At 46.0% G+C, this 27,092-nt stretch overlaps 1 protein-coding gene across 9 annotated transcripts in view; it reads left to right on the top strand.

Annotated features, from left to right (window-relative positions):
* PHACTR4 (phosphatase and actin regulator 4) overlaps positions 1–27,092 on the top strand; it is a 62,628-nt gene that overhangs the window by 2,425 nt on the left and 33,111 nt on the right. For 3 of the 9 annotated variants that reach the window (XM_083879472.1, XM_083879474.1, XM_083879477.1), the window contains one exon: positions 20,019–20,065. In XM_083879472.1, coding sequence (XP_083735598.1) covers positions 20,050–20,065 — 16 coding nt within the window. In that variant the 5' untranslated portion in view covers positions 20,019–20,049. Of the gene's footprint in view, positions 1–4,886; positions 4,990–7,384; positions 7,452–12,535; positions 12,667–19,718; positions 19,758–20,018; positions 20,066–22,235; positions 22,329–27,092 lie in introns of those variants that run through there. The other 6 variants (XM_083879475.1, XM_083879476.1, XM_083879471.1 and 3 more) reach the window with 6 other exon arrangements.

The raw sequence follows: 27,092 nt of genomic DNA, 5'->3' as shown, positions 1-27,092 counted from the left end.
TCTCTTTAGCAATGATTTTCTATACACAAGTGCCATGTGAGTTTATTTTTCTGAGTACGGGAGTGCTTTTATTTTTTTGCTGGCAAGTTTGGAGCCTGTGGAAAACAAATGGATGTGCAACTGTGGCAGCGTTGGGCCTCGGCTTTGTGTCGAGGGGGGAAAAAAGCCTTTTCAGAGATCTATTTTTATCAGTTAATTAGTCGCTCTTGCTGACGTGTCAGTGCTGTGGTGATAACTATTCCCAGTTCTTCCCTGCTGCAGTGGGGTCATGGTTAGGCAAGGAATGCAGCAGCCCAGCCTGGCTGCTCATCCCCGTGTCTGCAGCTTTAACTCCTTCCAAACTGTGCCCCTCAATCCGAGGGCACATTCCACAGGAGGAGTTGGAATATTTTGGCAGGATTTTGTCAGTCTTCAGCAGAGGTGCTTTCCAGGTGGTGACTGCCTTTAATTTTTCCTCTACCCAGAGGATTTGCTGTATATGGCAGTAGGAGCAGAGGTGTGGAGGTTGCTGTGATTTGCCAATGGCTGGGTGACAGGCCTGGAATCAGAGGTAAAAAACTGCAGCTTTCCCAATTCTTGCTCTTATCTGTTGATTTTGAATGACTCAGGACGATCTGTCATGGTTGGAAGGTGACCAGTGATTGCCTATTGGTATTTTGCTCCTTGTGGATGAGGAGTTGCTGTTTTCCTGACTTCAAAATGATGAAGCCCTTAATGTGGAAATTCTTGTGTTGTTCCTTCTATTGCTTGTAGTGTCACTCGATTTGATTCTCAGCTGTGCTGCGATAGGGAGGTGATAGGCAGCTTTGGTCTCAGCTATGCCCTGGTTGTCACTGCCTGAATTTCTTTGTTTATTGGTGAGTCTCTGCTCTTTCTGCTGAGGATGGGATGAGGGAGGGAGAGCTAATTATCTCAAGAGAGAGGCTTTAAATGCTATTAGCCAAAAGAACAGGCTTCATCTCCTAACTTGAATGAGTTGAGAGAAATAACACGAAGCACTGGTGGCAAAGATATGAAAATTGAGAGCAGTCCAAATGGTTTCTCTCTGCTGAACCCTGGAAATAGATTTATTATTTCTTTTCCCTGAGCCTTTGGCTGGCAGCAGCTTTGGAGGAGTGGGGGAAGGGGTAAACAGACTGTTAACTTTATTCTTTTGTGTTTGTGCTTTTGGCATCCTGACTCCAAAGCACAGTGAGGAATCACTCACCTACCAGCTGCGTGCAGTGTGATGGGCAATTCATTATCAAGGACTAATTAACCACAGCTGCTGAGTGTCATGGGGCAAAACAAGGTGCATACTGATGAGGTCGATTTGTGCAAGCCTGGCACTTCTGTGCAGTCGGTGCCTTTTGAAACACTTTTAGGAGAAGATCATTGGACTTGGGTAAAGTTTAGCGCTGTTGGACTTGAGGGTTCGAACCTTTTCACTCTCAGCTCCACAAAGCTGCTGCTAAAAGCTTTGGCTGCCAGGACCTAAAGGTTTTTCTTTAGTTAACCAAGACCCCAAAGTTAACCCCTTAATTAGAGCTGTGTTGCCATAGACTTGGTTGTCTGAAATCCATCAGGATTAATCCCCACCATTGATTTAAAGCATAGGCTGCCCTATATGGGCTTCCTCCATCACCTCACACTGTCTGTAGGAAGGGTGAACCTCTCTCAATGTGGTTTTCTCTCCCTTAGCTTTTAAGGGTGCAAGTGAGAAAAATTTGGCCCTAATTGTACAGAAGAGCCTTGATTTGTAAACTCGGACCAAAGTTTGGGAGGCACTGATTTGTTTGGTGCCTGCACAGTGTTTAGTGGTGGGCCACGCTCAGACCTCTCGCTGTGTAAACACTATTGCAGAGGGTGACTTGGCAAAAAAAGAGTCTATTGCTGGATGTGGCCTTGAGGTTGGGATCACAAGCTGTGTCTCAGGCTGTGCTCATGAAGGTGAAGCTTCCAGGGGTGTTTATGGATGGGGGATAAAGTCAAAGGTTGTTGTCTTCAGAGTCTTTGAGCTTTAAACAAAGCGTGTCACTGTGCCAGTTTTCAGGGGACTTTGGCTGTAGTCACATTCCTTTGGAGGTTGTGTTCTCTTGACTAATCCTTGTCCTGCTCAGAATCAAATCAAGGATGTCTGTCACCAGCTGAACTCGCTGCTGTAGGTGGGGGGGATTGGCTGTGCTTGCTGGAAGGGGGCTTTGCTCAATTTTATTTCAGTGTTGGCAAGAGCTCCCCTGCTGATGCACAAAAGTGCTGCTGGTGGTGTGTCATCTATTCCTCTACTCCAGAGCTGTCTAAAAGTGTTTTTGCTGGTTTGCTGCAGTGCCAAGATCCACAGGTTTGCAGGTACAGCTAACACCTGCCAGCCTTCAGACCCCAGTGCAGGGGAGACTTGAGTGGGTTTGTGCAGGGATAGAAGCAAGGTCAGGGGGATTTGAGCTGGTCTTTGCTGGTTCTGTGGGAATGCATTTTTAAAGCTGCTCTGCTGCAAATGCTGACAGTGGAAATCTGGATGGATCCACAGAATATCTGCTCGGTATTCCTGGATGGATGGATGACCTTGTGCTGATGAGGTTATCTTTATCAGCTGGGACTGAGGAGGAAGATAATTACTGAAATAGGGATAAGCTGTCAGATTTGGGGTTTGATTTTTGGCAATATTTAGTGTCTGTTGCAAACCAGGTGTAATTTCCTGCTATGTGGGAAAGAGGACAAGCAAGAAAAGAGCTATTACAGGATCATGGAATATGCTGAGTTGGAAGGGACCCATCAAGATCATGGGGTCCAACTCCTGCTAGCTTTTTTCCCTTGGGAAGGGTGTTTGTGTCATGCCAGAGGAGAACAAATAATTAGAAGCAAAGTCTTCTTCACTTATATTTGTTGATTAGCAGCAGGTGAGAAATGGCATGTTCCCTGTAGGGTCACAGGAGCTTCATTTACCTTGTGCTGAGAGTTAAATTAGTGCTTATATCCTGCTCCTGACTTGCCCTGTATCTTGTTCCCTTGTGCCTGTGGATCAGGGCCAGAGGGGAGCAAGGTCACAGAATTTTTCATCTTGTTACTTCCAAGTCAGTTTTTAACAGAGCCACAATTAGGGACAGAAGTGCTGTGATTGCAGGTGTCTGAAAATGGGATTTCTCCTGGCTCATCTGCACCTTCTTAAAGCAGTACCTGCCTCGGGGTGAAATTGTCAGATGAGTGTGTCCAGTTCTCTTGGCTCGTACTGTTTTCCAGCAGTTTTGGAGTTAGTGATGGCTTCAGGCCACCTGGCTTTTCTGAACTGGTTTAGATTAAGGTCAAGGCAGTTAATAGAGGCCAGTGCCAGGGCAGGAAGGAAACTTGAGGAAAGCTCTTACCTGGCACCTGACATTATAAAAAGTGGGGTTTTGCTATTGTTGTATTTCACTTGTCTTATAAATACAGGATTTTTTTTTATCCTGAATATGAAGATAAATAGTTTGCAGGGAAGAACTTTCCTGGACTAGAAGACTTTCTTCCTGCAGGGACTGCTCAGTTGCTGATACTCGAGGTCAGGCTGGATTCTTCTGTCCCTCAGCTGGTGAGGCTGTTACTTGGGATCGAGTATCCAGTTTTCTCTGGGAGTATTGGTATGGGCTTACACAAAATGCATCTGGAGGAAAGAAAGGGAGAATTTTCAGGTTGAATTTATTAAGCTGGCTGTGCGAGGTGTCCTGAATGTGCTGCAGCCTGGTCGCCTCCAAAATCCTCTGTGAGCATATCAGGCTGGGGAAGTGGGATGAAAGATTGTTGTGAGGCTGCTGGATCCCCCAAATCAATGTGACACTAGTGATTATGCTAATCACTGTTACTCCACATTGCTTCTACCCTCCAAATGAAACCTTCAATCTGTATTTTAATGACTGTGTTCTCTCTGCTTATCAGCTGTGAGTCCAGGGAAAATAAGGATGCTCAAGTGGACAGGAGGCCGGATTTAGCTCCCAGCTATGTTGCTGTTGCAGTGTTTGATGTCAGGCATGTCACTTTTTTCCTTGTTTCATCCTTCTGTCTATCTTCTTCAAAATTACCTGTGGTTAGTGAGGATATAGTCATCCTCCTGTTTATAGCTAGAGGGACAAATTAAATCATCTCAGCCTTAAGGGCTATAATTAGTAGCCAGGTTCTACTGGTCTAGTCCCATCCTGCTCTGTGTTGCATGGTGTGTAGGTGGGCCCTTTAGTAAATAGAATATGAATAACAGGAGGAAGTGTTTGAGTAGCAGGTATGTTGGGTAAATCCAGCATCAGCTGTTTTCAAGGAAGTGTTTCTTGATTTTCACCTCGTCCTGTATTTTGTGAGTGTGTAATTTGAAGTTTTAACTCTGCAGTTTTTTAATTTAAATGCTTATTGAGGTTTTACACCGGGCTTTTCTGCCAGTGGATCTTGCTTTTTGTATTAAGTTCTTCTTCAAGGGGGGATTTTTTGAGAGTTTTTTCAGTGAAATAGAAAAAAAAAGTCTGCAGTAAATTCCAGCTGCTCTTGGGAATTGGGATTTATAAAGCTGCTGTGCTACATTTCAGCGTGGAAAGGGAGGTGGGAGAGAAAGCACCAAAAATCCATTTCTCCTTTAATATGGAATTGTATAGGTGATACTCTTGCATGGAAAGCAACAGTCCTTGCATAAGGACTGGATACATTAACATTTCTAACTAGTAAATTTATGGATAATCTCTTCTTTCGGAGGATTTGTTCAGATTTGAAAGCATTAGCCTCTGGAAAATTAAACCTCTTTTAAATCCACTTTGTTCAGAGACTAGACTGAGGAACTACTGCTAAGCCCTGCCATCTTCCTCCTGCTTTTCTGTGGGCTTGATTGGAATTGCAGTGCAGGGACACAGCTGGTCCACTGACATCAGGGCTTTGGTTTTAGGTGCTTTATCCAGTTGTGGCAAAATGGATTTGGAGCCTGTTTGCTGTCCCTGTAAGGGGCATGTGCAGCTTTAAGCACTGCCAAAACCAAGAGGGCCCCTCAAACAACCAGCCCCAAAGGTAAGAAAGATGAAACGTTCATGGCAGCTGAGCTGTCTGGATAAAGCTATTTTTCTGTATGATGCCACAGTTTTGGGGGGCTGGTGGTGGCTGAAATATCAGTGTGCTGGGTGCTACACTGCCTGCTGAGGCACACCTTCGTTTCAGGTGGCTGATTCATAGCTCTGTGTATTTAATCACAGTTTCTATAGCAGTGAAATCTTTAAGGCACAGGTGGAGTTTGCTCTTAGCCCATTGTGGGTTCGCGTGAGTGTCGTGGCCAATTCATTCCTGCGTTCCTGCTGAGCAGAGTAATTTCTTAGGGGATAATTTTGAAGGCTATTCTGTGTTTCTGGTGCATGTAATGAGTACTGAAACAGCTCTTTCATTTTAATAGTATTGCTGTTTTTAATGTTATGACATGAGCGTTGCTTTGTCCTGTCATGTGTGGCTGCACTGCAGAGTAAATGCAGAGTAGGAATCCTTATGTTGATGTGAATGTTTATCTGACTACCTTTTGATTATCATTTAAGATAATTGAACCTGTGATTGTAGACTTGAGTCTTCCTGTGTTCTCCACAAACACTCCCCTCAGGGTTTGATATTTATATGTTGGCTCATAAGTTACAGGGACACTCTTTACAACTGTGGTTTAATCCTGTTGTACTGAAAGCTCGAATTCCTCTGTATTTCCAAGGTGACTTGGCTACAAGGAAGCAGCTTTCATTCTTAATGCCAGCAGCAAGGGATTTGATTTGCATCCTCAAGATAAGGTGGTGAGGAGTGGTTTTGTGTGGATTTAGAGCCACATGTCTTGTTGCTCTGGTGTCCTATAAAATATGTTGCATTCTTGATCTTGGAGCAGAGCATTGATCCTGGAGAAAGGCACTGCTGTGGTGTCCCTCGGTGGGATGAGAGTCCTCTGGGATGGCTGACAGTGCTGCTGGTGAGTTTGGCTTCAACAGAGCCTCATCTGAAGCTGGTGTTAAGGTTGCTTTTGGGGAAGTTTAATGTTTGCCTGCATTGATCATACCTGCTTCATCCTTGCCCTCTTTTAAGCATGAGCACTTTAAAAGTAAATAAAGCTTCCTTGTTCAAAATTCTGGTTCTGATGTGGCATGTTACTTGCTTGTGACATCTGTTTCAGTTGAAACAGGAATCTGTTGGGCATGGATTTGTATCTCCATTTAACAGGAGGGGAACGTGTCCATTGCCAAGAGTCTGTTGGCTGAAATTTGTTGTGTTTAACCTCCTGTGTGTTGGGGTCAGCAGCAGCAGGCTGCTTCTGCCCACGTCCCTGAGGTGAATCGTGTCTGGGGTTAACCTGCTGTTCAAAATGCAACACTAAAGCATTTGGGAATTCAGTGCATGGAGAACTGGGGTGGTGGATGCCAGCACTGCTCAGCACTGTGGGTGCTATTCGTGTCTCCTCCTTCATAATGAATAGCTCCTGTCTTATTGTGGGTGTCCCTTGGAGCTGGAAATCAGAGAAGCTTTGCCTGTTAGGCAGACTGTGTGCAACTAAACTGGAGGTCCTGGTTTATTTGCCATTTCTGTTCGTGTTGAAGGCAGGAACACTTCGTTCCGTGCTTTTGACTGTAGCAGTTTGGAGTGTGAGATCTTCCAAGCTTGATTTTGTGAAGCTTTCTCACAGTTGCAGGCTTGATCCTGGAATTTAGTGTCCCTACAAACTCTGTCTTCAAAAGGAATTCTTTCTTGGGAGGCTGTGTTTGTGCTGGCTGATAGGAACCTGGCTGAGCTACCTGTAATCACTGTCTGGGTTTGAAGTAGCCATTGTGGGGTGAAATGTTTGCTGTCTTTCAGCAGAGTGCTTATCAAATAGTCTCATTCAGTGCACCCAGATTTTTAACAGATGGGATTTCTGTTTCTCAGATTTCTGTGAGCCTGGGCAACCACTACAATTGTTTTGCAAGGTGAGACATTTCTGTTTTGATGGGCAGGAGAATTAATAACGCTGTGTGATTCATACCAGTGATGAGTCTGCTTTTGGATCAGATTTGGATTTTTTATTTTTTTTTAAGCATATTAGCATTTGTCTTGAAAGAAAGCTAAGTTGAAAGGCAAAAGATGACAGAAGCAGTTCCTGAGCTGTTCTGGTAGAATGAATGAATCTTGTGGGCAGAGATCCTCACATTCTTGAGGGGACTGGGAGAATTGGTCTTGGGTAACGTGATCATTGTGCACAGAAACTCTTCCCCTTGTGCTTGAAGTGCCTGCAGGGGTAAGGAGCTGTGGGACACCAGATCTGCCTTGGGCCTGTGGGGGCAATGATTAACCACAGCAGGAATCCATCCTGTGGGTAGCCAGCTCCTAATGGGAGCATTCTGCAGATGGCCAGACTTGCTGAACAGCACAGGAACCAGGGAGCGAGATGTCGGTGTCTGGTGCTCGTGGAGCTCTGTGTGCACTGCAGGATCAGCCTCTTGTGCTGATTTTGTCTTGGCAAAGGCAGCAGTATCTGAGTGAGTATTCAGCAGTCTCTGGTGGCCAGGCCTCCATTTGCCTAGAACAGCCCTGTTCCTGCTGCAAATCCAAGGCTATCCTAAATGCCACTGCACTTGACGGATGACAGGGCAGGTCCAGCAGGAGTGAGGAAGGCAGAGTTCAGGCTCCATTTTACTGTTTTATTGCCTAGTCTTGGGGCTATCACTTCCTTTGCAAATGGGTTATTTCCTTCCTTCAGCATTGCCCTGGGCAGAAGTAGTGTGTCCAAAAAAGTGAAAATCTCTGGTAATGACTGAGCTGTTGCGTGTTAAATTTAATCATCTGGGGACATGTGGGGCAGGTGATGCATTAGTCAGATCTCAGGATGTGATCTGCCAGTGGAGGGCTGCGGTGCCCAAAAGCCAGAGAGAGTGCCTGTGTGTTTTAGCAGATTGCAAATTAATTGGGCTAGGAGTGAGTCTGAGCTGTTTTTGTGGCTGGAGGATTGCTGGTTTATGTCATGATCCCTTAACAAAACAGCTCTGATGGAGGCAGCCTCTGCCATTGGGCTTTGTCTCTCAGCAGCACAAAGGCTGTGCTGGAAGCAAAGCTGGTGTCTGTGTGCCTGGTGTGTCCATCTGTGCTGGCTCAGGGAGAGCTGGAATTTGGAAATGCTTTTAACTGTGTGGGGGGAGCAGGTGGCTTTTCATCGAAATGAATTGTTTATTCTGCTATAGATTGGGGCAGGGTTTTGTTGCTGTCTGTTGTTCCAAGAAAGTGGGAGGAATGAAGGGTAGAAAGCATGGAACTGGTTAAACTGGAATTCCTGGGTAGTCCCTGCCCTTGGGTTATGATCAGTGAAGTCCTGCTTATTTCAAAATCTGAGTCTGACAAATCCTGGTGTTTTGGGATCAGTTGGTGCTTTAGGTTTTTGCTTCTAGGCGTACTGGAGGAGTTTAAGGATAGTTTTGTAGCAGCGAACTCAAACAATCCTGTAAATATAAACAATCTTGGTTTGTCACAGATGCTCTGAGATTATGCAGGGTAGGTACTCATGGCCTGGTGATCAGCATGGAGATATAAGGGTGGTACCTTCCCTCTGGTGTTTGCCATGGGAAAAGGGATAGGGGAGTGGCCAGGATCTGTGATCACAGATTTTGGTGCTGGGAAGGCTCACTCTGATGCCTCCCAAGGCCAGTCCCAGCCCTTGGCTGTGAGGACAGACACTGCAGCCTGTGTGGGGCTGCAGCTGTGCAAACATCCCAAAGTGCTGGAGCTGCCCAGCAGGTCCTGTGTATTCACTCCCTTCCCTTATTCTCCAGCAACTGCTTGTGGCCCTTGTGACAAACAAATTGAGGAACTGAACTGGATTCAAACCAGCTGCTTCTGCACCGAGCTGGTTTTGGCTGGGGTCAGCTGCTGCAGGAGATCTCTGGTGCCAGTGGGGAGGAGGGAAGGCAGAGCCTGTGGAGCCACAGCTTCTACTGCTCTCTGCACAGGGGGATTTTGGGCTTCCAGTGGAAGTGCTGTATCTGCCATCCTCCCACCTGGAGCCTGCCTTGGAATTGCTCCCTTGAGGAAGTTTTCAGGTCGAGCTGTTTTGCCAGTTTCGTTTTCATGTCAGACTGACCTGAAAGAGCTGTGATGTTGCAGGTGTGGATAGGCTGTGCTGAGCTCCGTGAGACTGGAGGGGTTTGTTACTGGGGGCTTTCAGGCCTGTTAAGTTTTGTGGGAGGCATGTATTTTTATTTTTTTTTTTTTTCATTGGCTCACACAGATCAAAGAATGCTGGAATGGTTTGGGGTAGAAGGAACCTTAAGGACCATCTAGTTTCAATCCCCCTGCTGTGGGCAGTGACACCTTCTACTAGACCAGGTTGCTTTTTCCTAATAAAAAGCTGACTTTCATCCCAAATACACTACAAAGTTATATTTTTACAAGAAAGTTGTGGTGTTTTGGTTCTTTGTAGTGGGCTCTCTTTGCTGGAAATAAAGTAATTATTAGAGACTTCATTATTTACTTCTGTGGTAAAAGCTACTCAAAGTTGATTCTGCAGCAGGATAGTTAATACCAGACCTAACCCAAGGCTGAAAGGAAGCTGTTGTAATGGGGAGGGCAGTTGAAAACATCTTGAAATTGTTGATCAAGTCATAACTACAGCGGCATGACCACAGACCCTTTGGCTGCTGAAACTGGGATGGCGGTAGGATTGTGTTATGGCTGAGTGTCTGAGTTCATGGGCTTCCTTTCCCTGGAGCTCCCTGACCCATCCAGAAAAACAGGAGAGGCTGCAGAGGGGTGCAGGTACAGGTTCCAGCAAGTAAACATGCAATGAATTAAATTCCTGAGAGTTGGCAGAGCTCCTGCAGCTTTCTGTGTTTCGTTCCTGGCTGTTGGGATGGGAGGGTGCAAACCTGTGGGCTGAAGTCCCTCTGAAAGCTGCTGTAGTTTGTGTTTGCTGTGGGGGTGTTTCACAGTTCCTGTGCTCTGGGGTACTTGTTATGTATCTAAACCCTGTGTTTTGTGGGCACCTCTTTGTGAATTGAAGGATTCCTCAGATGAAGTCATGAAATCTCCATTTATAGGCCAACCCCAGGGCTGGCTGATAAATACACTCTGTGGCCTTCAAATGAATGACATCACCCATCCAACTTGGAGTTGTCAGAGGGGAAGGACACCTCTCAATCCTTCAGATTGCTGAAGCATCATTATTTACTGGGCAAAGCTGGGTCAGATTGGCTCAAGCTTCAGATCCTTTTTACAACAAAACAGCTATTTTCTATACCATTTTTATTGCAGACCTGAGTTTCCCTTTAGTAGACCTGTCACTGCTGACTGATTTTTCCATTTAAAATGAGCAAGTTTACCAGGTGTAGGTAAGAATACAACCCTCCCTGCTTCCAGTGTGTTTTTACATTTCCAGAAATGCTGTTGGCTTATACAAGTGTTTGCCTGATACCTGTGCAGGTTTCAAACTCCTGGGCTCACTCACAGCTGCCTTTGGAGTCTTAAAAACCTTGCAAAGTACTTTTTGTTTCATTTATATGTCTCAGTATGGATTTTGGTCCTGCTAGCTTTAATGTTTTTCTTTAAGTGATTACATTATCCTTCAATTTCACTCTTTTTCATTTGTGTTATTGCTCTGATAATAGTTAATTCCCTTTCCAGAAACGGTGTTTAGAATTCACCTGGAGTGCTGCTGATGTAGGTGGAGGGAGTGGAGGTACATTTTTAGCTGTTCCTGGTTCTGGCACCTATCAAATGGTCCTGTTTGCTGAGCAAACCAGCAGTTCCTGGCTGGTTGATAACTGTGCTGGGGAATGGGGTCATAAAATGAACCTGCTCTGATGTCCAAGGGCACAGCAGCTGAATACAACACAAGGTCTGAGTGTGGTGTACAAGAGAAGTCACCAGAAACTATCAGCTTACAGTTCAAGCTGCTTGTTTTTTAAGGATTTTTTTTTTTTTGTCATTGGATTTTAAGTCTATTCTGAAGCTCCTCACAGGCTCTGTCATAATGGATTCCTCTTATATAACTTTGGGAGATGTTTGTAATTCTTGATAACTCTTAGGTGGATTGATTTTGGTGATCTGACAAACTGCTCAGGTGTGCAGGTTCCTGTACAGGGAAGGGCTGGGAGCTGCTGGATGTACCTGGAGTGCTCCTAAGGCATTTCTTCTGGAGGATCTTCTGCTTGAGAACCAGAGGCTCCTCATGCTTGGTGTGCAGAGCCACATCTGGCAACCTCCCTAATTAATACAGCCCATCCCCAGGCATTTCCTCAGCTCCTGTGCTTTGAGAGTGAGACATTGATGTTTTCTCTCATTTTGAAGTCTTCTCTGCTCCTTGGTGTTATATTGATTCCCTTGATTCAGTTTGCACATTTGGAGAAGAGCAGTTTTTCCTGGTTGCCTTCCTGGCCCAGGTCAGCCAGCTTGCCTGCAGGGCACCAGGAGGGATTTGTCGCCTCAGCTGGGTGTTTTTTTAACCATTGTTGCCGTGGAAAGTCCTTTTGTGGTGGGAAAGAAGCCCTGATAGTTTTGCTGAGCTCTTAATGCAGCTAAACATGTTGGCTGGAAAATGTCATTTCTAATGGAAAGTTAGAGTGGTGATGAGAGAACAGAGTTGAAATATTCCTGTTCTGGGGTGACTTCTAGGAGATTACTGTTTTTAAGATTATCCCACTTAGGATTTAATTAAAGATTATTTGGAGGAGTGTATCAGACCAAAACCTAAAAGATGAGTGACCATGTGCTGAGCAACATGGTCTCTAGTGGAAGGTATCCCTGCCTGTATTGGAAGGGATGGAATTAGAAGATCTTTAAAGGCTGTTCCCACCCAAACCATTCCACAATTGTGTGTCCCTGTCTGAAAGCATTTGGAAGAGCACTAGGAAAGGCACAACTTCTACCTGAGATTAAAATCAACTTGCAGCCCAGTGGGTCAGATGGCTGCACTAAGCACCATCCTCAGGCAATCAGTGTTGCCGCTTCATAAACTTTGTGCACAACCATGAGAACTACAAAACAAAAATATTTTTTAAAGAAAACGTTCTCATTCAGAAGCTTTATGGGCTTATTTTCACAATGAGATGCCTCACTGCCTGCACTTATGTTATGAAGGCTTTGCCAGATCAGCAGTGGGAATTAATTTCTCTGTTGTTCTAGTTAAAGCCTGGGCACCTTTTTATTAAAGCTGGGGCTTTGTGAGAAAATAATTGCCTGAGGAGGGCTTCTTTAAGGAAATTTGATAACTTAATCAGAAATAATTAGAAATTATGCTAGTGAGTCTGTGAAAGAAAAATACAAGGCTACAACTGAATTTCAGACTACCTGAACTGCTTGGCAAATCTGCCTCAAAAGGTGAAATTTGATGCTCCTGTAGATTCAATGATGCAATTCCAGAGTGTCGATTCAGAAAGAGCTTTAATTTCAAACAGCTGAGCTGTTCTCAGTTAAAAAGTGTCAACTCTGTGAATTGATAACAACACCTACACAGCCCAGGTTTCCTGTATCTCGTATTTTTTTCAAGTGGGAACGTTGCATTGCCTTTGAGTGTGGAATTTGATTAGAGATGCCTGGTTTATGTGCTGGAACGTGCAGCAGGGAAGGCACGGAGTTTAATCTGATTGCACAAACCCTGTGGGCTGTTTATCCCAGGAAGCAGTTGGACATTCCAGGGTGCTTTGGGAAAGACCCTTATGGCAGGATTGCACATTCAGCTCTGCTGCTGCAGGATTTTTGGGAGTTCAGGTGAGCTTTCTGACAAATCCATTCTAGTGCTTTGATGGTGGTTAAGCTCATTCCTCTCGAGTCTTAAACAGAGGCAAAAGGAAACACTTTTCAAATGGGCTCTGCAGTGGTTGAGACTAAAAGTGGCCTCATTCAGGGGAGGAAATGGTGGTTGAATTGAAATTGTCTATCAAGTCATAATTATAGGGGCATGACCACAGCACTGAATGAGTACTCAGCTGCTTAGTTTTTATTCAAAGTTTGATGAAAATGGAAACCACAAAATGAAGGCAGAGGTGGTTTGAATTTTACCCCAGAAGCCAGAGGTAAATAATAACCCTGTTATTTTGTGCATTTTGGGGGTGTGTTACAGAACTGACACAGATTATAATAGCTCAGATAATACAATCAGCTGCTTCCTGAGACAGTGGGTCCAGGATGAGAGGTTTGCTTGGCCATATCCAAACCAGCTCATTTGGATCCTTGATGGGAGAGGCACAAGCAGAGGACTGAGCTTGTGTTTGCTTAGCATTTATCAGATATAAACCACAGAATCCTGGGATGGTTTGGGTTGGAAGAGACTTTAAAACTCATCCAGTCCCACTCCCTGCCATGGGCAGGAACACCTTTCACTATCCCAGGTTGCTCCAAGCCCTGTCCAACCTGGCCTTGGCCACTTGCCTGGATGGGGCAGCCACATGAATTGAAATTCCCTGTGAGATGTGGTACAAGAATGAACTGTTGCATGATCAACTATTTGTAGGCCACAAAGGAATTTTAATTTCTGACAAGCCCTTTTGTCCTGAAATCAGTTGTGCAGTAAAACACAAGTTGTGCCAGTTCCAGAGGTGAAACCAGTGTAGTGCTTCAGGGGCTGGGATTTCACAGGGGCTGCAAGCTGATCTCAGTTTGGAAGGGAGACCTTCTATAGCTCTGTGTGACTTTTTTTTTTTCTCCTCTTTAAAAAAACTCTGAGATTCATTTCTTTGTGGCAATACAACAAGGTGGAAAGGATCTGGATGAGAGACCCTTCTACTAGTGACCATTGTTTTGGGTCATTGAAGGCACTCGAGCTTGTTTTTGGGTTTGACTGTTAGATGCTAGTGAGCATTCAGTGTTTAACATGTTGTGCATTGTTTTATAACCTTTACAGGGAAAAAAGGCATGTCAAGACTTCCTGTTCTTAACATTCATAGATCTGAGAAATAGGGACCACACTCCTGGTTGTTTTCCCTTTACATTTATATAACCTTCTCTGAATGGGGAATTGTACTTGAGGCATTTCCCCATCTCCTCTGTGCTTTCAATTACTGCACTAATTAATTTATATAGGCCTTGTGATTGGGCTGTGGTCTAGGTTTGCAGAGGCCCAGCTGGTGTTTTTGTAACTAACTGGGGAAGCCCCAGTGGCTTCAGCAGCGATAAAGTTCATCCTAATGTGGATTTATGCAGTCAAGAATTCAGTTTGTCATCTTCTGCATTTTGGAAAGAGGGAGAAATAGAAAGTACAGCTTAGATTTTGGGAAATTTATCTCTGCAGTTCAGATATTCATTGTTTTTTGCTTTGCTAAAGCAAATACTTTCCCATAGCTGGCTTTTTGTTCCAGGCGTGGTGAATGTGGTTCCTTCAGTGAACTGAAACACCTGGGAGAGGCTGGAGTGGCTTTTTCAGACTTTGTATGGTCTGTTTCAAATAAAAGTACGGAAGAACTTGCTGTGTTTGGTTTGTGAGGTGAATAAAGTGTCCATGTACTACTGTGGAGGCCTACATAAGGTGAAGGTTTCTAGAAAATGGAGTGTTGCAAGTTTTAACTTGAGTTTGAATTGCTTTACCAAAGATGCTGATCCCATCTTGAGGACAGGGCAAACTGAGGCACAGATAAACAAAGGGCTCTTTTCCAACCTCAGAGATTCTTTGCTAGTCAGCAGCAGAGCAGTAACGATGCTGGTTTTGGATTCCCACTCCAATGTTCTGCACAGCATGTCCATGAGTATTTTTAAGGTTTATTTTTGCCTAAGTGTTGGAAAAAGCCACTCACCTTCCCCGTGGCACAGCCCCGGAGGATGCAGCTCCTTTCCCTTTCCAGTTCCTCTCCGGTAACCTTATATTACTGTGCCACCCACAGGCAGCTACTGAGCTGCTGGAAAACATTTGCTGTTTGCATGGGGAGCCACTTATCAAATGTTAAATCTGTGACAAAAAGCCACTGTTTTGTTTTTTTTTTTTTTTTTCTGTAATGAGGTTTTCAAACCTGGCTATTCCAATTTTCTATTTAAATTGCACATAGAGTTGTTATACTATTGTCTGATTTTTCCGCTTCTTCCACAAAACCTATTCCTTGTGCTGTGTTCCTGCTCAAAGCCATTGCTTCCCAACAAGTGCAAAAATGCTTTTAGTCTTGGGATCCTTGGAAAGAGAGGGAAACTGCTGGGCTGTTAATTAGTGGTGCACCCTGTTAATTGACATGCTGCCAGATTAGGCTGCAGAACAACTGGGTTTAATCTGTGTGGTTTTATTGAGGAGGAATATTCTGATTTCCCTCCAACTGACCTCTCCAGTGCTCCGTGTGTGATTAGTACAGAACAAACTGGGTCAGCTGAGGCTGCTCAGAGGATTTTGAAACCAGCATTTGTAGTTCCAGCAATTTGCAGAAAACCAGAAAATGATGTTCAAGCCGTATAACTGAAGGACATGAGTAAACCAAAGCTTTTAGGTGGAGCTGGTTTGTTTTTAGATGGAGTCAGAAAAATATATGAGCTTTTTGGCATCTGCTGACTTGAAAAGGAGCTTGTGCATCTCTTCCCCTTTGTACCACTCTGTCCAACAAGAGGTTAATTATACCTTTACACCTTGTCTTGTAATCTGTACTAGGGCATTTGGCATGGTGGATCCATTTAGGCTTTTAAAGAATTTCCCTTGTAATACTTCAACTCCAGTTGTGCACCTGTGCTGTAATCTGTCCCTTGGGAGAACGGTTTGGTGCTGTTGAGATATTCTGCTTTGTAGAACAGAATTTTAATTTTGTTTACCATGCTCTTAATCTCACCACTGGCAGATAAAATAAGTTTCTTTAGCCCTCCCCCTGAGGACCTGATGGAGCTTCGTGGCCAGCAGACCCATGGCATTAGGTGGAGTTATCTCAGCTTTGCAAAAATCCGCTCATCTGGCTTCCTGGAAGGAGTAATTATTGGTGAGAGAATAAAATGTTGATTTTATTTCTGAAATTGCATTTATGAAAAGGAGCAGGCAGACAGATCCCTGGGCTAGTCGGGGAGGATTTGTAAGTCTGGCCCTTGAGAAATATTTGCAGCTGGGGAGAGTCCTGATGGCTTGGATCAGCCATTTGAGTGGGGTTTGGCAAATCAGGGAGGAAGACTCGGGACATTCTCTGTGTGGTGCAGAGGAGGCTGCTCTGTGCCTGGCTTCCATCTCCCAGCTGGTCTTATTCCTGGTGTATACTTTTTCTTGTTATGATGGTGAGCTGTTGTGGGCAGCATCAACCCTTTGCTGGGCTCTGCCCCAGTGGGAGCCCTCTGGGTGCTGCTGCAGTAATGTAATTTAAGCAGTGGAAAGCAAAGGGCTGAAGTGGCATAATGAGTGATAATATAATATTTGTTTATTGGCTGTTGCTGGCACCATATTAGGTCAAAATGAATAATCATCTGGGAGTTGTCAGGTGAGCTTGTTTAATTTCATGGGTCATGGTCTCTATTAATGCGGGACCATGTTCTCAAGCTATGGGTGTGTGTTAACCCTTTCCTTTCCCTCCAACTGGTGGATATAGTTCCAAACTGTTATAAGAGCATCCTTTCTCCCCCCCCCCATATGCTTTTCTTTCCAAGATAGCCTTGGGTTTTGTGTCTCATTACAGTAAAAGCACTGTAGTAGCTGCCCAGCTGCTGTCGGGTCCCTCTCTGGAATGGTGATTTAGAGCTGAGCCAGCATGGGAACTGCCTTTCCATGCCTAAGGCAAGCCTGTTGGCAGCCACTGTGGGGAAGTAATGTGCCACTTCTGCTTGGGAGAGTTGTCAGTTTTCTAGTTTAGTTGGGAAAAACAACCAACATTGGCTTAGGTTTTAGCTGGACTTTTGGAAACGTTGCTGTCGTCTTTTGAAGGAGGCTGTTCATGTTACTGGAGATGAGCAGTGAGGACAGAGGGGTCCAGCTAATGAGCTTCATTCTGAAGGAAGCTGAATACTTAATGTTCCAGAGGTCTGGGTAAGGAGACCACGAGGAAAGGGGAAAGCTGTAAAGGGGTATCCAGTAAAGCTCAGGGATGTGGATTGCCCAAGGCTGGAACAAACAGCGACACCTTGGTGTGCCCTTCATGATGGTTTGAGCTGGGGCTGTCAGGGTCCTGTCCTTCCTTAGCCCACTCCTCTGGACATGCTTGGTCTGCATCTGGGTCAGCTTCGACTGTTCCCAGAGCAGCTGGATCTGTGCTGGTGCAAGGAATGGGTGGGAGCACATGGGAGGAGCTCCAAAGTCTGTGTTGCTGTGGGAGGATGCGACAGAGCTGGGAAAGACAAAATTCCCTGTGCAGCAGGGAGTGTGTTAAGACTGAAGAAAACACTCCTGCATGGCTGCAAATCAGTCGTTCTCTATTGTGTATGGATTAGCAGCCTAGCTGGAAAAAAGCCATCACCTTACTGCCAGGAGTTCAGAGCCGGGTCAATGGAACACGAATATATCCTTAGAGTGGTACAGAGAGCTGGGGAAAAAGCTGTAAAGTGTTTGAAGTCTCGAGGCAGACAAAAAAACCGTAGTTCTGCTGCTGTGGTGGCCACAGTAGTGAGGGGTAGGGAGTGTCCTGAGTGCTGGAAGTTGCTGAGCTGTGCCTACAACAGGGCTCAGGAATTTCACACAGCTGTCAGGAATGTGGGAGCACTCAGAGGACATGAATATTCAGAGGATGGCATGTCATGCTAGAGGAAATGAAAAATCCAGGGTTTATCAGAAGTAGGTATCTGGGAAACCTGTGACAGTTGGAGATAAAAGCAGATTTTTTTTCTGTGGAGTGGGTTATCTCAAATATCATTCCAGAATACAGCTTTCCAATTAGCCAGTTGCAGTTAGCACTGGCAGCAGGATCTGCACTGCTTAATCCATATTTTTGGTGAGAAGTGCCTGTTCCTTAGTGCAGGCAGAGCATGTGGCAATGCTGCACCAGTGCAGACTTTGCTCCTTCTTCCTCTACCCTGACATCACTTTTTGTTCTGCAGTGTGCCTTTTATGCTTGTTCTGTTAATAACCAGATATTGTGGATTTAGTCTTGTGCTCAGAAAGATCCTCCCAGCACAGACTGAGGTGCTTCCAGCTGTGCCATCAGGCAGTGACAGATGTCTCTGGTGTGCACAGTGAGTGTCCAGCAGTGATGGGCTGCCAGGATTAGTATTCCAGGAGCAAATGTGCCCTTTGTAGTCTGCAGAGCTCAGCACAGCCTGTGCAGAAATGCCCTTGAAAGGCAAATTAAACCCAACTCCCTGGTGGCTCTGAGGGAGTGGGAGCATTACTGTCATTTGTGCTGAGGTTCAAATAGACTTTGAGGTGGCAGTTCCAGTTTCCCTTCTGCTTTCCTTTCCCAGAAGGGCTTGCTTGAAAGGACAGGCAGGGATGGTGGCTCTTCTGCCTTCAGTGGGGAAGCATTCCCTGGCACAAGATTGGACCAGATGAGGGTCAGGCTCTGCTCCCAGGGAGAAGAGACAGGACAAGAGGAAACAGCCTCAAGTTGTGCCAGGTTTCTTTTAGGTTGGATATCAGGGAAAATTTCTTCACCAGAAGGGTTGTCAAGTTGTGGCACAGAGCAGTGTTGGAGTCACCATTCCTGGAAGCATTCAAAAACATGTGGATATGGCACTTGGGGACATGGGTTGGTGGTCGTCTTGGCAGTGGTGGGTCAGTGGTTGGACTCAATCATCTTAGAGGGCTTTTCCAGCCTAAATGATTCTGTAGTTCATTCATTCCAGTTCTTGCAAATGGTGTCCTTGATGTGGCACGTGGTGGATGCACCAAACATGCATCTAAACCTGTGTGAAAGCTGTATTTTAACACTGTTAGTGGATTAGGCTGTAGGGATTCTGAGGGCGCTTCCTAAGCGACTTGTGGCTGCCTCTGAAATCAGAACCTTCTGATATTCTTGATCCACACATTTGCTGCTCAGAATCCTGTACAGATACTTGTTCTCTTCTCAAAGCTGTTTAAAGCTGTGATCACCAATTACATTTTGAGGGTTTAATGGCTCTGTTGAGGTGTTCCTCCTGCCCCATTGCAAGAGCATCACTGCTACGGAATTAGAGCTGCATCAGAGAGAAGTAGCCTGGAGCGTGGTTGTCTGATCCAAAGAAGCATTTTTCCCCCACACAGCTGAGCAAAGCAAAGCTTCCATGGCTGGTGTGTCGTGGTTGTCTCCGCTGACACTGCAGCCCTGGGATGCTCCAGTGCTCTTGAACAAGCTGAGCACAAGCTGCACAGTCAGCACATTGTCACATGAAGATGACCAGCTGGTCTCATGTTAAACTAAAGCCAAACAATACCTTGCTGCTGGGAGCAAAGGTACTGAGTTGGCCTGGGCTTCACAGGGGAAAGGTTAGGCTGAAGTGGGCTGTGGGTAAAGACTGGCTTTGACTCCTCAGCACTGGAACAACCTTATTTTGTAGCTCTTCCCCAGTCACCCCACGCTGTTCCTGCTGACATGTCCAGTTGTGGTTGTCTAAGTTCGAACTGCACAATTTCGAGGACAGAATCTCCCATTTTCTAAAATACTGAGCCTGTTTTTACTGTGCTGCAGAATCTGTCAAAATCAAGACACATCATGATTTCCCCAAACTTAATTCCCTTGGCACCTAATTTCAGAACTTTCTTCAGAGAAAAACCGGCTTTTCTACTAAAGTCCTGGTTCCTTTTTTTTTTTTTTTTTTTTCGTTTCTTTTCACCCCCCACAGTATGTTCAGAAGTGCCTTGATGCTGTGTGACATCTGAAATACTTCCTGTGCACGTGCTGTGCTGCCTTTGCTAGATAAGCAGTAGGCTGTTCCCTTTTTACAGCAGGCACATCCCTTCCTGAAGAGGCAGAAGTGGAATGTTTTTCCCTGGGAACAAATATTGCTGCTTTGTAATTATGGCACCTTAATTTTGTTTCTCTTTTCTTTCCATTGCAGTGTGTGTGTGTGTGATTAGAAGGTTTTGATGTCTTCAAAGAGGGGTGACAATGTCACACTCTTTTCTAGTTTGGGGCAGGATTTCTGCTCTAGGTTCCCTCCACACTGGTTTTGTGTAGGCTGTGTAGAGTTGATAGAGAAATAAAACTATATCTGAGCTTTCTCCATGCTTGGAGTTTTAATTTGTGTGTTGACTTTGTTTCCTGTTTTTGTAGGAATTTCTCCGGGCGTTAATATACAAGAGAAATGGAAGAGAACGCCGGTGAGTATGGTCTTAAATATCCTGCCACAGATTATGGGTCTCCCCATAATCCTCGGTGAATTGTCATAAAGAACTTGATTATTTTAAACTCTGTGTCTTCATTTCAAGTGGAGGTGGTGGTTAAAAAATAATGTTGTTTGGCAGATGCATCAGCTGCACTGGTACTGTGGTGTGGGCCAGATCTGACTGAAGCTCTGTAATACAGGAGATATTTTCTGGACTATCCCATCTGTGAAACCTGGAATACTGGTCTCTTAGCTATCCCGAGTTCTTGAAAACAAGTAGCATCCCCTTTATTGATAAGGAAGAGGCCAGAAGCAATGAGCTGGTTTGAACAAGGCACATGGCAAGGCATAAAGGAAGATCAGCTCCTGGTTGTTCCTGTTGTTCTGTATTTATTCCTTTAGGCCTCTCTGTGTTGCAGAAGATACAGGATTTTTATTTTTTTTTTTAATTAAGATTTAAATACCTTGCTCTAGGCAGTGTGTAGTGCTTGCCCCGAAGGCAGCAAATTCATTGCTGGTAGGTTTAACTGATGCAAGGATATGGTTGTAACTAAAACTCACAGATTTTTGGCTTAGAGATTGCCTTGAAGAGCTCTTCCATCTGTTTGCCTAAAATGGCCACAAGAAAGGAGTTAAATGCCCTTTTTTTCCCCTGCCATTGACATGAGATTTGCATGAAAGCTCTTGCCTGCACCGTGGGAAACCAGTCAATATGCAGCATATTGACCTCACATCTTCTGGACTGTGATACTGTAGTTGGTGACTTCTAACTCATAAATAATATTTCTAGGTTAGTGTATGCAGTCAGGTGGTGCCATCCTGAAAACTTTGGGAATGGTTGTATTTGTCAGCAGGGCAGTGCGCTTGGTGAGGCAGATGGAGGCCAGTTTTTTGCTTCATACAGAGCTGGTGTGTTAGAGCCCAGTGGCCTGGTTGGATCATCTGCAAGCCAAGAGCTCCTGCATGAAAATATAATGTGCTTGTAGTCCTGGTGGTAAGAACAGCTGTGCCCCCTCTTTGACAGGCTGTAAGGTGCACATTTCATCTATGGTGATTGTTTTCCCTTCTGATTTGCTTGTGGCAAACTAATTACAGATGCTGACTTGTGGAGGAGGTGGAAGGTGAAGTGAGTGTGGCGCTGGCAGCTGAGGCTGGAGCAGCTCCTCGTCAGCTCTGGGACAGAGCACAGCAGAGCAGGGCCAGTTTTCAGTCTCTAGAACTTGAATTATGAATGGCTTTGAGCAACATCAAGGCCAGGTTGGATGAGGCTCTGAGCGACGTGGTCTAGTGGAAGGTGTCCCTGCCAACAGCAGGGGGTGGAACAAGGTATTCAACCTTCCTCCCATCTGCAGCCATTCTGGGGTTGGTGAGCTCTCCTTATTCACCAGGGCTCAGCCTGTGCTAGGACTGCCACCAGCCACCTCTGTTCACATCACAAAGCTTCGTGTCCCTTTTCACACGTGGTTGAACCCAGATTTTTGGATAGATCAGTGAGACACAGAGCTGGAACCTTTTGATGTTTCTAAGAGTTCCTATTTTGATGAGTGCTGGTGGCCTGGGATGTGAAAAGCAATATGTTCTCTTCACATTTTGCCAACTTAAGTAAAGTTACTTCCCCTTTCACTCTGAACAACTTGAGTGGTGCCAGTTTAGGATGGAGATTCTGTACTGGATCTTTGCATGCACAGACACCCTCCATGGCTGGTCACCTGTTACCTCCTTACCTCCTGGCTGGGAGACAAGAGCCCTGTATTAAAGACAGAATATACACGTGGATCTTTTATTACAATTTCCTTAAAATTCTTTTGCTTTTATGGATATTCATTCTCCAAGTGCTGCTAAGCTCAGGACTACTGGGTTGATCCTGGAGATGAGGTAAGATGGAGCTGAGCTGGAGTCCAAGTCCGTGCCCTTTGTTCCCTTCAAGCCTGATGCTTTGGCTGCACTGCTGTCCTTGGCTGGTTGGATATTAACTGCACTCACAATGCTGCATGGCTGGCACTTGTTTGAGCTGGTGTGCTTGGAATGGCCACTGGGAATGCACAGGGAAGCGTAAATCCTTTTGAGCTGTCAGGCTTCACCGGCCATGGGAGGGTGGGGGAGCCTGCCTTGGCTGACTGCCCTGGCTAATTAAAAATGAAATTTGCTGTTGTCTTCAAATTTAAATTCATGCTCATCTCTGAGGACGAGTGAAAGCCAGGTCTCCAGGCAGCTGCAGTGAAGTTTCAGAGCTGTCCATACATGATATTCTAGAACAGGTATGCCGCTTAAAATCTGCTCACAACCCTGCCTTGAGTTAAGCATAGAGAAGAATACACAGAAACTTCTATCAAAGTTTGGGACATGGCACTAAGTGACCACTTTTCATGAAGAGTGTTTGCTGTTTGGTCCTTTGACCTCCTGTACTTTGCGCTCTGTTGACAGTTTCTGCCTATGCTTACACACTTCCTCTGCAGGTATTCAGATATGAACCTTTAAGTCCCTAAAAGGTCTAAATTTCTGTGGGACAACTGTGAAACATTTGAGGAAGTTACTGAAGTAGCCTTTGCACACACGGGCTGTTAACCAAAGCTGCTTTTTTAGAAAGCTCCTGAAATTCTAAGTTTATGGATGCTTTAAGAACCTTCTGCAGCTACTGCTTTATTCCATGCTGACTTCCAATCCCCTTTGACTTTCATCCTTTTTATCTCCTGCTGTGCTACTTTTTTCCCAATTCTTTTCCTCCTAAAAATAGAAAATGCTCTTCAAGTCCTTCACCTTTGTGCAAACAAAGAAGTAATTTGTTTTAGCATCTAAGCTGACTTGTGGGTTACATGCCTCAGAAAGAAACCAGTGTGATATGAATCTGCTGCTTCTGGAGACTTGGACTCCAAATATAGTCTGAGGAAAGGGCTGAAAATGTGAATACTTGGTTCTTACCCCACCAGCTCTGCCGCTTTTTCCCAACAGGATGCATGGCTGGCTGCTTGATTCTCATCTTTATCCCCAAAAATCAGAGCTGTACCTTCAGATGCTCAGAAATTCTAAACCATTATGGGAACCATTATAGAATCATTGAATGGTTTGGCTTGGGAGGGCCATGGGCACACACATTCCACTCGACCAGGTTTCTTTGTGGCCCATCCAACCTGGCCTTGAAGACTTGCAGGAATGGGGCAGCCACAGCTTCTCTGAGCAACCAGTGCCAGGGCTCACCACCCCCACAGGGAATGATTCATTCCCAATATCCCATCTATCCCTCCCTCCTGGCAGCAGGAAGCCATTCCCCCTTGTCCTGGCACTCCAGGCTCTTGTCCCAAGTCCCTCTCCAGCTCTCCTGGAGTGCCCTTAGTGCACAGGAGTGCCCTGGAGTGCACAGGAAGGGGCTGTAAGGCTCAGTTTAGGCCAGGCTGATGGAGGTGGCAGTCAGGGCCAGCAGTGTGTGCTGGGTTTGATGTGCAGTCAGAGCATTGTGGGGCTGGGAGTTTTGCTGTTACCAACTCAGGTCTGCTGGAGAAGAACAGTCACTGCTAAGTAACAGTGGACATCTCTTCATAATGTCTGTTCCAGAAAAAACCAATGGGTTTTACTTCCAGGAACACACAGAGCTGTGATTCCACTCAGATGCTGCATGTTGTTGGTCCAGCAGTAACACAGCTCTTTGTGATACAGCAGAAGAAGCAAAGAGGCCAAAGTGCCTGAGATCAAATCCTTAATTATAACTGATGTGCACTAACTTGCAAACAGGTAGAAAGGCAAATTCCTACTGCTCCTTAGGCAGCTTATCAGAGGTTGGAACTGATCTCTCTGGAATGCATTTGACTTTTAAAAAAGGTGCAGCATAGAGCATTTCCTTACCTCCCTGAAAGCATTACTGTAAATAAGTCACTGTAAATAAGTGCACTTGAGGGGTTAGCAAAATACCTTGGAACATTATCCTGACAGCCCTTTGTTCTTAAATTTGTCCTCGTTCTTAGTGTAATTAATGTCCTGAGTGCTGTCAGGGTGCTTGGGACACTTGATGGCAAGTCAGTGCTGTTTTTCTACCTGCTGTATTTGCAAGTGGTGCAGCTGACCCATCCACCTAATGTGGCATTTCTGAAAAATAATACCAAATAATTCCACCCTGACCAACTTGAGGAGGTGTCTGAACTCTTGCTGCCTTTCCCTCCTAAGCTACAAACCAAACGCTGAGCTGCAGGAGACCTTGTAATTCCATGACACCTCGTTTTGAGTGATTTTGAAGCTGTTGTGCTAAGTGGTCTTGTAGTTTGTACCCAAAGCAGAGGTTAATTCTGCTGGTTTTGTGGTTTTCTGGCTCAGCTGTGGATGTCCTGTGATGGAGATGCTTCAGCCTGGAGCAAGAGAGTGGCAAAGGTTGATGTTGAGTGAGAAATGTCGTTTGCTGACAGAACTGAACCATCTCATTCCTTGTGTGAAAAGATAAGACCTTGTAGGACATGCAATCAATCCTCTGGGTAATTCAGGGTGACTTGCTGGGAAACAGTGATTGTGGAGTTCCTGTGGCTCAGTAAGTAGAGCATGGAGGAGGGCAGTAGGTTTCCAGAGTTTCTAGTTTTCTTTTTTAACTTGTTAGATCTTAAATTCACCTTGCTCCTGGAACGTTGCCTGTAAATTCTGTCCAGGGATTTTAGTAGCTGATTTTAGAGTAGCTCTGCTCGAAACCAGAGACACGCAGGTTTAATATAAATGTGATTTTTGTTATTACTGTTTCTTCACACAGGAGCAATGTGTCCGGGCTTTGTGGCAAACCTGGCCTTTTTAAAAACAAAAATACTGAATGTTCTCATTATCTGGCTGCCTTTGTGAGCTGTAAATAGTGTTAGCTGAGCTGTTGGCTGGACAAAGCTCCTCCCAGGCCCTGAGGCTGGTCCTGAGGTGCAGGCCCGGTGTGAAGGTTTGGATGTTGTCACTGCTGACATCACCGATTTATCTGCTCCCTTCTCCTTTGTCTTGGGAAGGAGCCCTGGCTCTGATTGCTGAAGGTGGCTTTTGTCTCCTGACACAAAGGAGAAACCAGAGATATGAGGTGGCTTTTTTTCCAGCTCTGTGGAATGAGTGGACAACCATGACCTGCTTAGGGAGAACATCAACCCAGCCTGGCTTTGTCACTTTTGTGAAGCAGAGATTTTAAGATTTCAAGGGAATTTACTGTCTGGGTCATGATACATTTCTATTTCCTGGCACATGAAGAATAACATTCACAGGATTGTTATTTCTCTCTGAATTTTACGTAGAGAGGATCTGTTCAGGCCGTGCAGGTTCTGAGCTGAGCTGTGCAGACTCTGCCGTGGATTGTGGTGCCTTAAGGCTGTGTAAGGCAGGGCTTTGTGCACTGGTGTAACTCGGCTGTGTCCTTTCGTTACCACAGAATGACAGAATCCTTCAGGTTAGAGAAGCCTGCGGTGATCGCCAGGCCCAGCCATCCCCCAGCCCTGCCAAGGCCCCCACTGACCCTTATCCTCCAGTGCCACGTACACATGGCTTCTAAATCCCTGCCAGGACGGGGACTCTGCCACTGCCCTGGGCAGCCTATGCTGGGGACTGACAACCTCTTGATGAAGAATTTTTCCCGACATCCAATCTAAACCTTCTCTGGCACAACTTGACGCTGTTCCCTCCTGTTCCCTCCTTGACCCCCACGCGGTACACCCTCCTGTCGGGAAACTGGAAAGAGCGAGAAGGTCCCTCCCGAGCCTCCTTTTCTCCAGGCTCCCCGGGCCGCTCCAGACCCTTTCCCGGGTCACTTTTCCCGGCTCTGGACGTGTCCGGAGTTAGGCCCGGGGAGAGCGGGGGCCGCAGTGCCGCGCTGTGGCCGGCAGAGGGCGCGCGGGGCGGGCACAGGGGCCCGAGTGGGAGGAGCCGCCGGGGGCAGCGGGGGCGGAGCGACGGGACCCGGGGGCGGGGCCTCGGTAAACGCGGGAACACGGGGCACAGGGACCCTGGGGACGGGACCCAGTAACCCCGGAGACGGGGCACTGAGACCCCATAACCCTGGGGACAGGACCCCGGTAACCCCGGGGCAGCGTAACCCTGGGCACTGTAATCCCGGGGACAGGACCCTAGGGACAGGACCCCAGTAATCCCGGCGACGGGACCCCATAACCCTGGGGATGGGACCCTGTAACCCCCTGCCAGAGGGCAGGGATGGATGGATGGATGGATGGATGGATGGATGGATGGATGGATGGATGGATGGATGGATGGATGGATGGTGTGTTGGGGAGGAATCCTCCCCTGTGAGCGTGGGGAGCCCTGGCACAGGGTACCCAGAGAAGTTGTGGCTGCTCCATCCCTGTGAGTGTTCAAGGCCAGGTTGGACAAGGCTTGGAGCAACCTGGTCTAGTGGACTGCGGCAAGGGAATGGAACAAGAGAAGTTTGATTCTAGAGTTTTGTGAATTGCATTTCTTTCTGTAGGAGATTTCCAACCTCCCCTCCCTTCCTTTTTTTTTTTTTTTTTTTAGACAAACCATGACGGTGCAGCCATGCAGTAGCTGTGGACATTGGCTTTCATAGGCAGTGCAGTGGAGTCTCATTTGGCACCAAACTGTTGGGTGCTTGTGCCAGCATAACAACACTGGCCTAACTGGTATAGCACAGCCTCCCGCTGCACTTGGAAGGTAGAATTTAATAGTGCTCTGCACTCAATGAAAAAATCCCCTATAAAAACATGTCCTGGTTCCTGTGCTCTCTTCCCCCGCACGGTCTGAAGCAGTTCCGTGTCCTGTTTGCTTTGTGTGCTTTTCCTTCCCTTCCCCAGCCCCACTGCACTGAGGGACTCATTTCCAAGGCGAGGTGAGCAGCAAGTCGTGGCTTGGCAAGGAAAATCACTCCTGGAGGATCTGGCCTGGCCGTAGCTCTGCTCTTAGAGAGCAGATCAACCCCCTCTGCCCAGGAAGGCACAGTTAGGTTGGGGATCTCTGGGGCTGAACTTTGATCTTTGAGACAGCTATAACCAGGCTTTGTTATTGTTTTTGTTGAAATTCAACCAAAATGATGAAAAACCTGCTCTCCGCCCCTC

Source organism: Zosterops lateralis, assembly GCF_965231275.1.
Source record: "Zosterops lateralis genome assembly, chromosome: 28".
In the NCBI taxonomy this organism is placed as follows: Eukaryota; Metazoa; Chordata; class Aves; order Passeriformes; family Zosteropidae; genus Zosterops; species Zosterops lateralis.
This window is presented reverse-complemented; position numbering and strand designations above follow the sequence as displayed.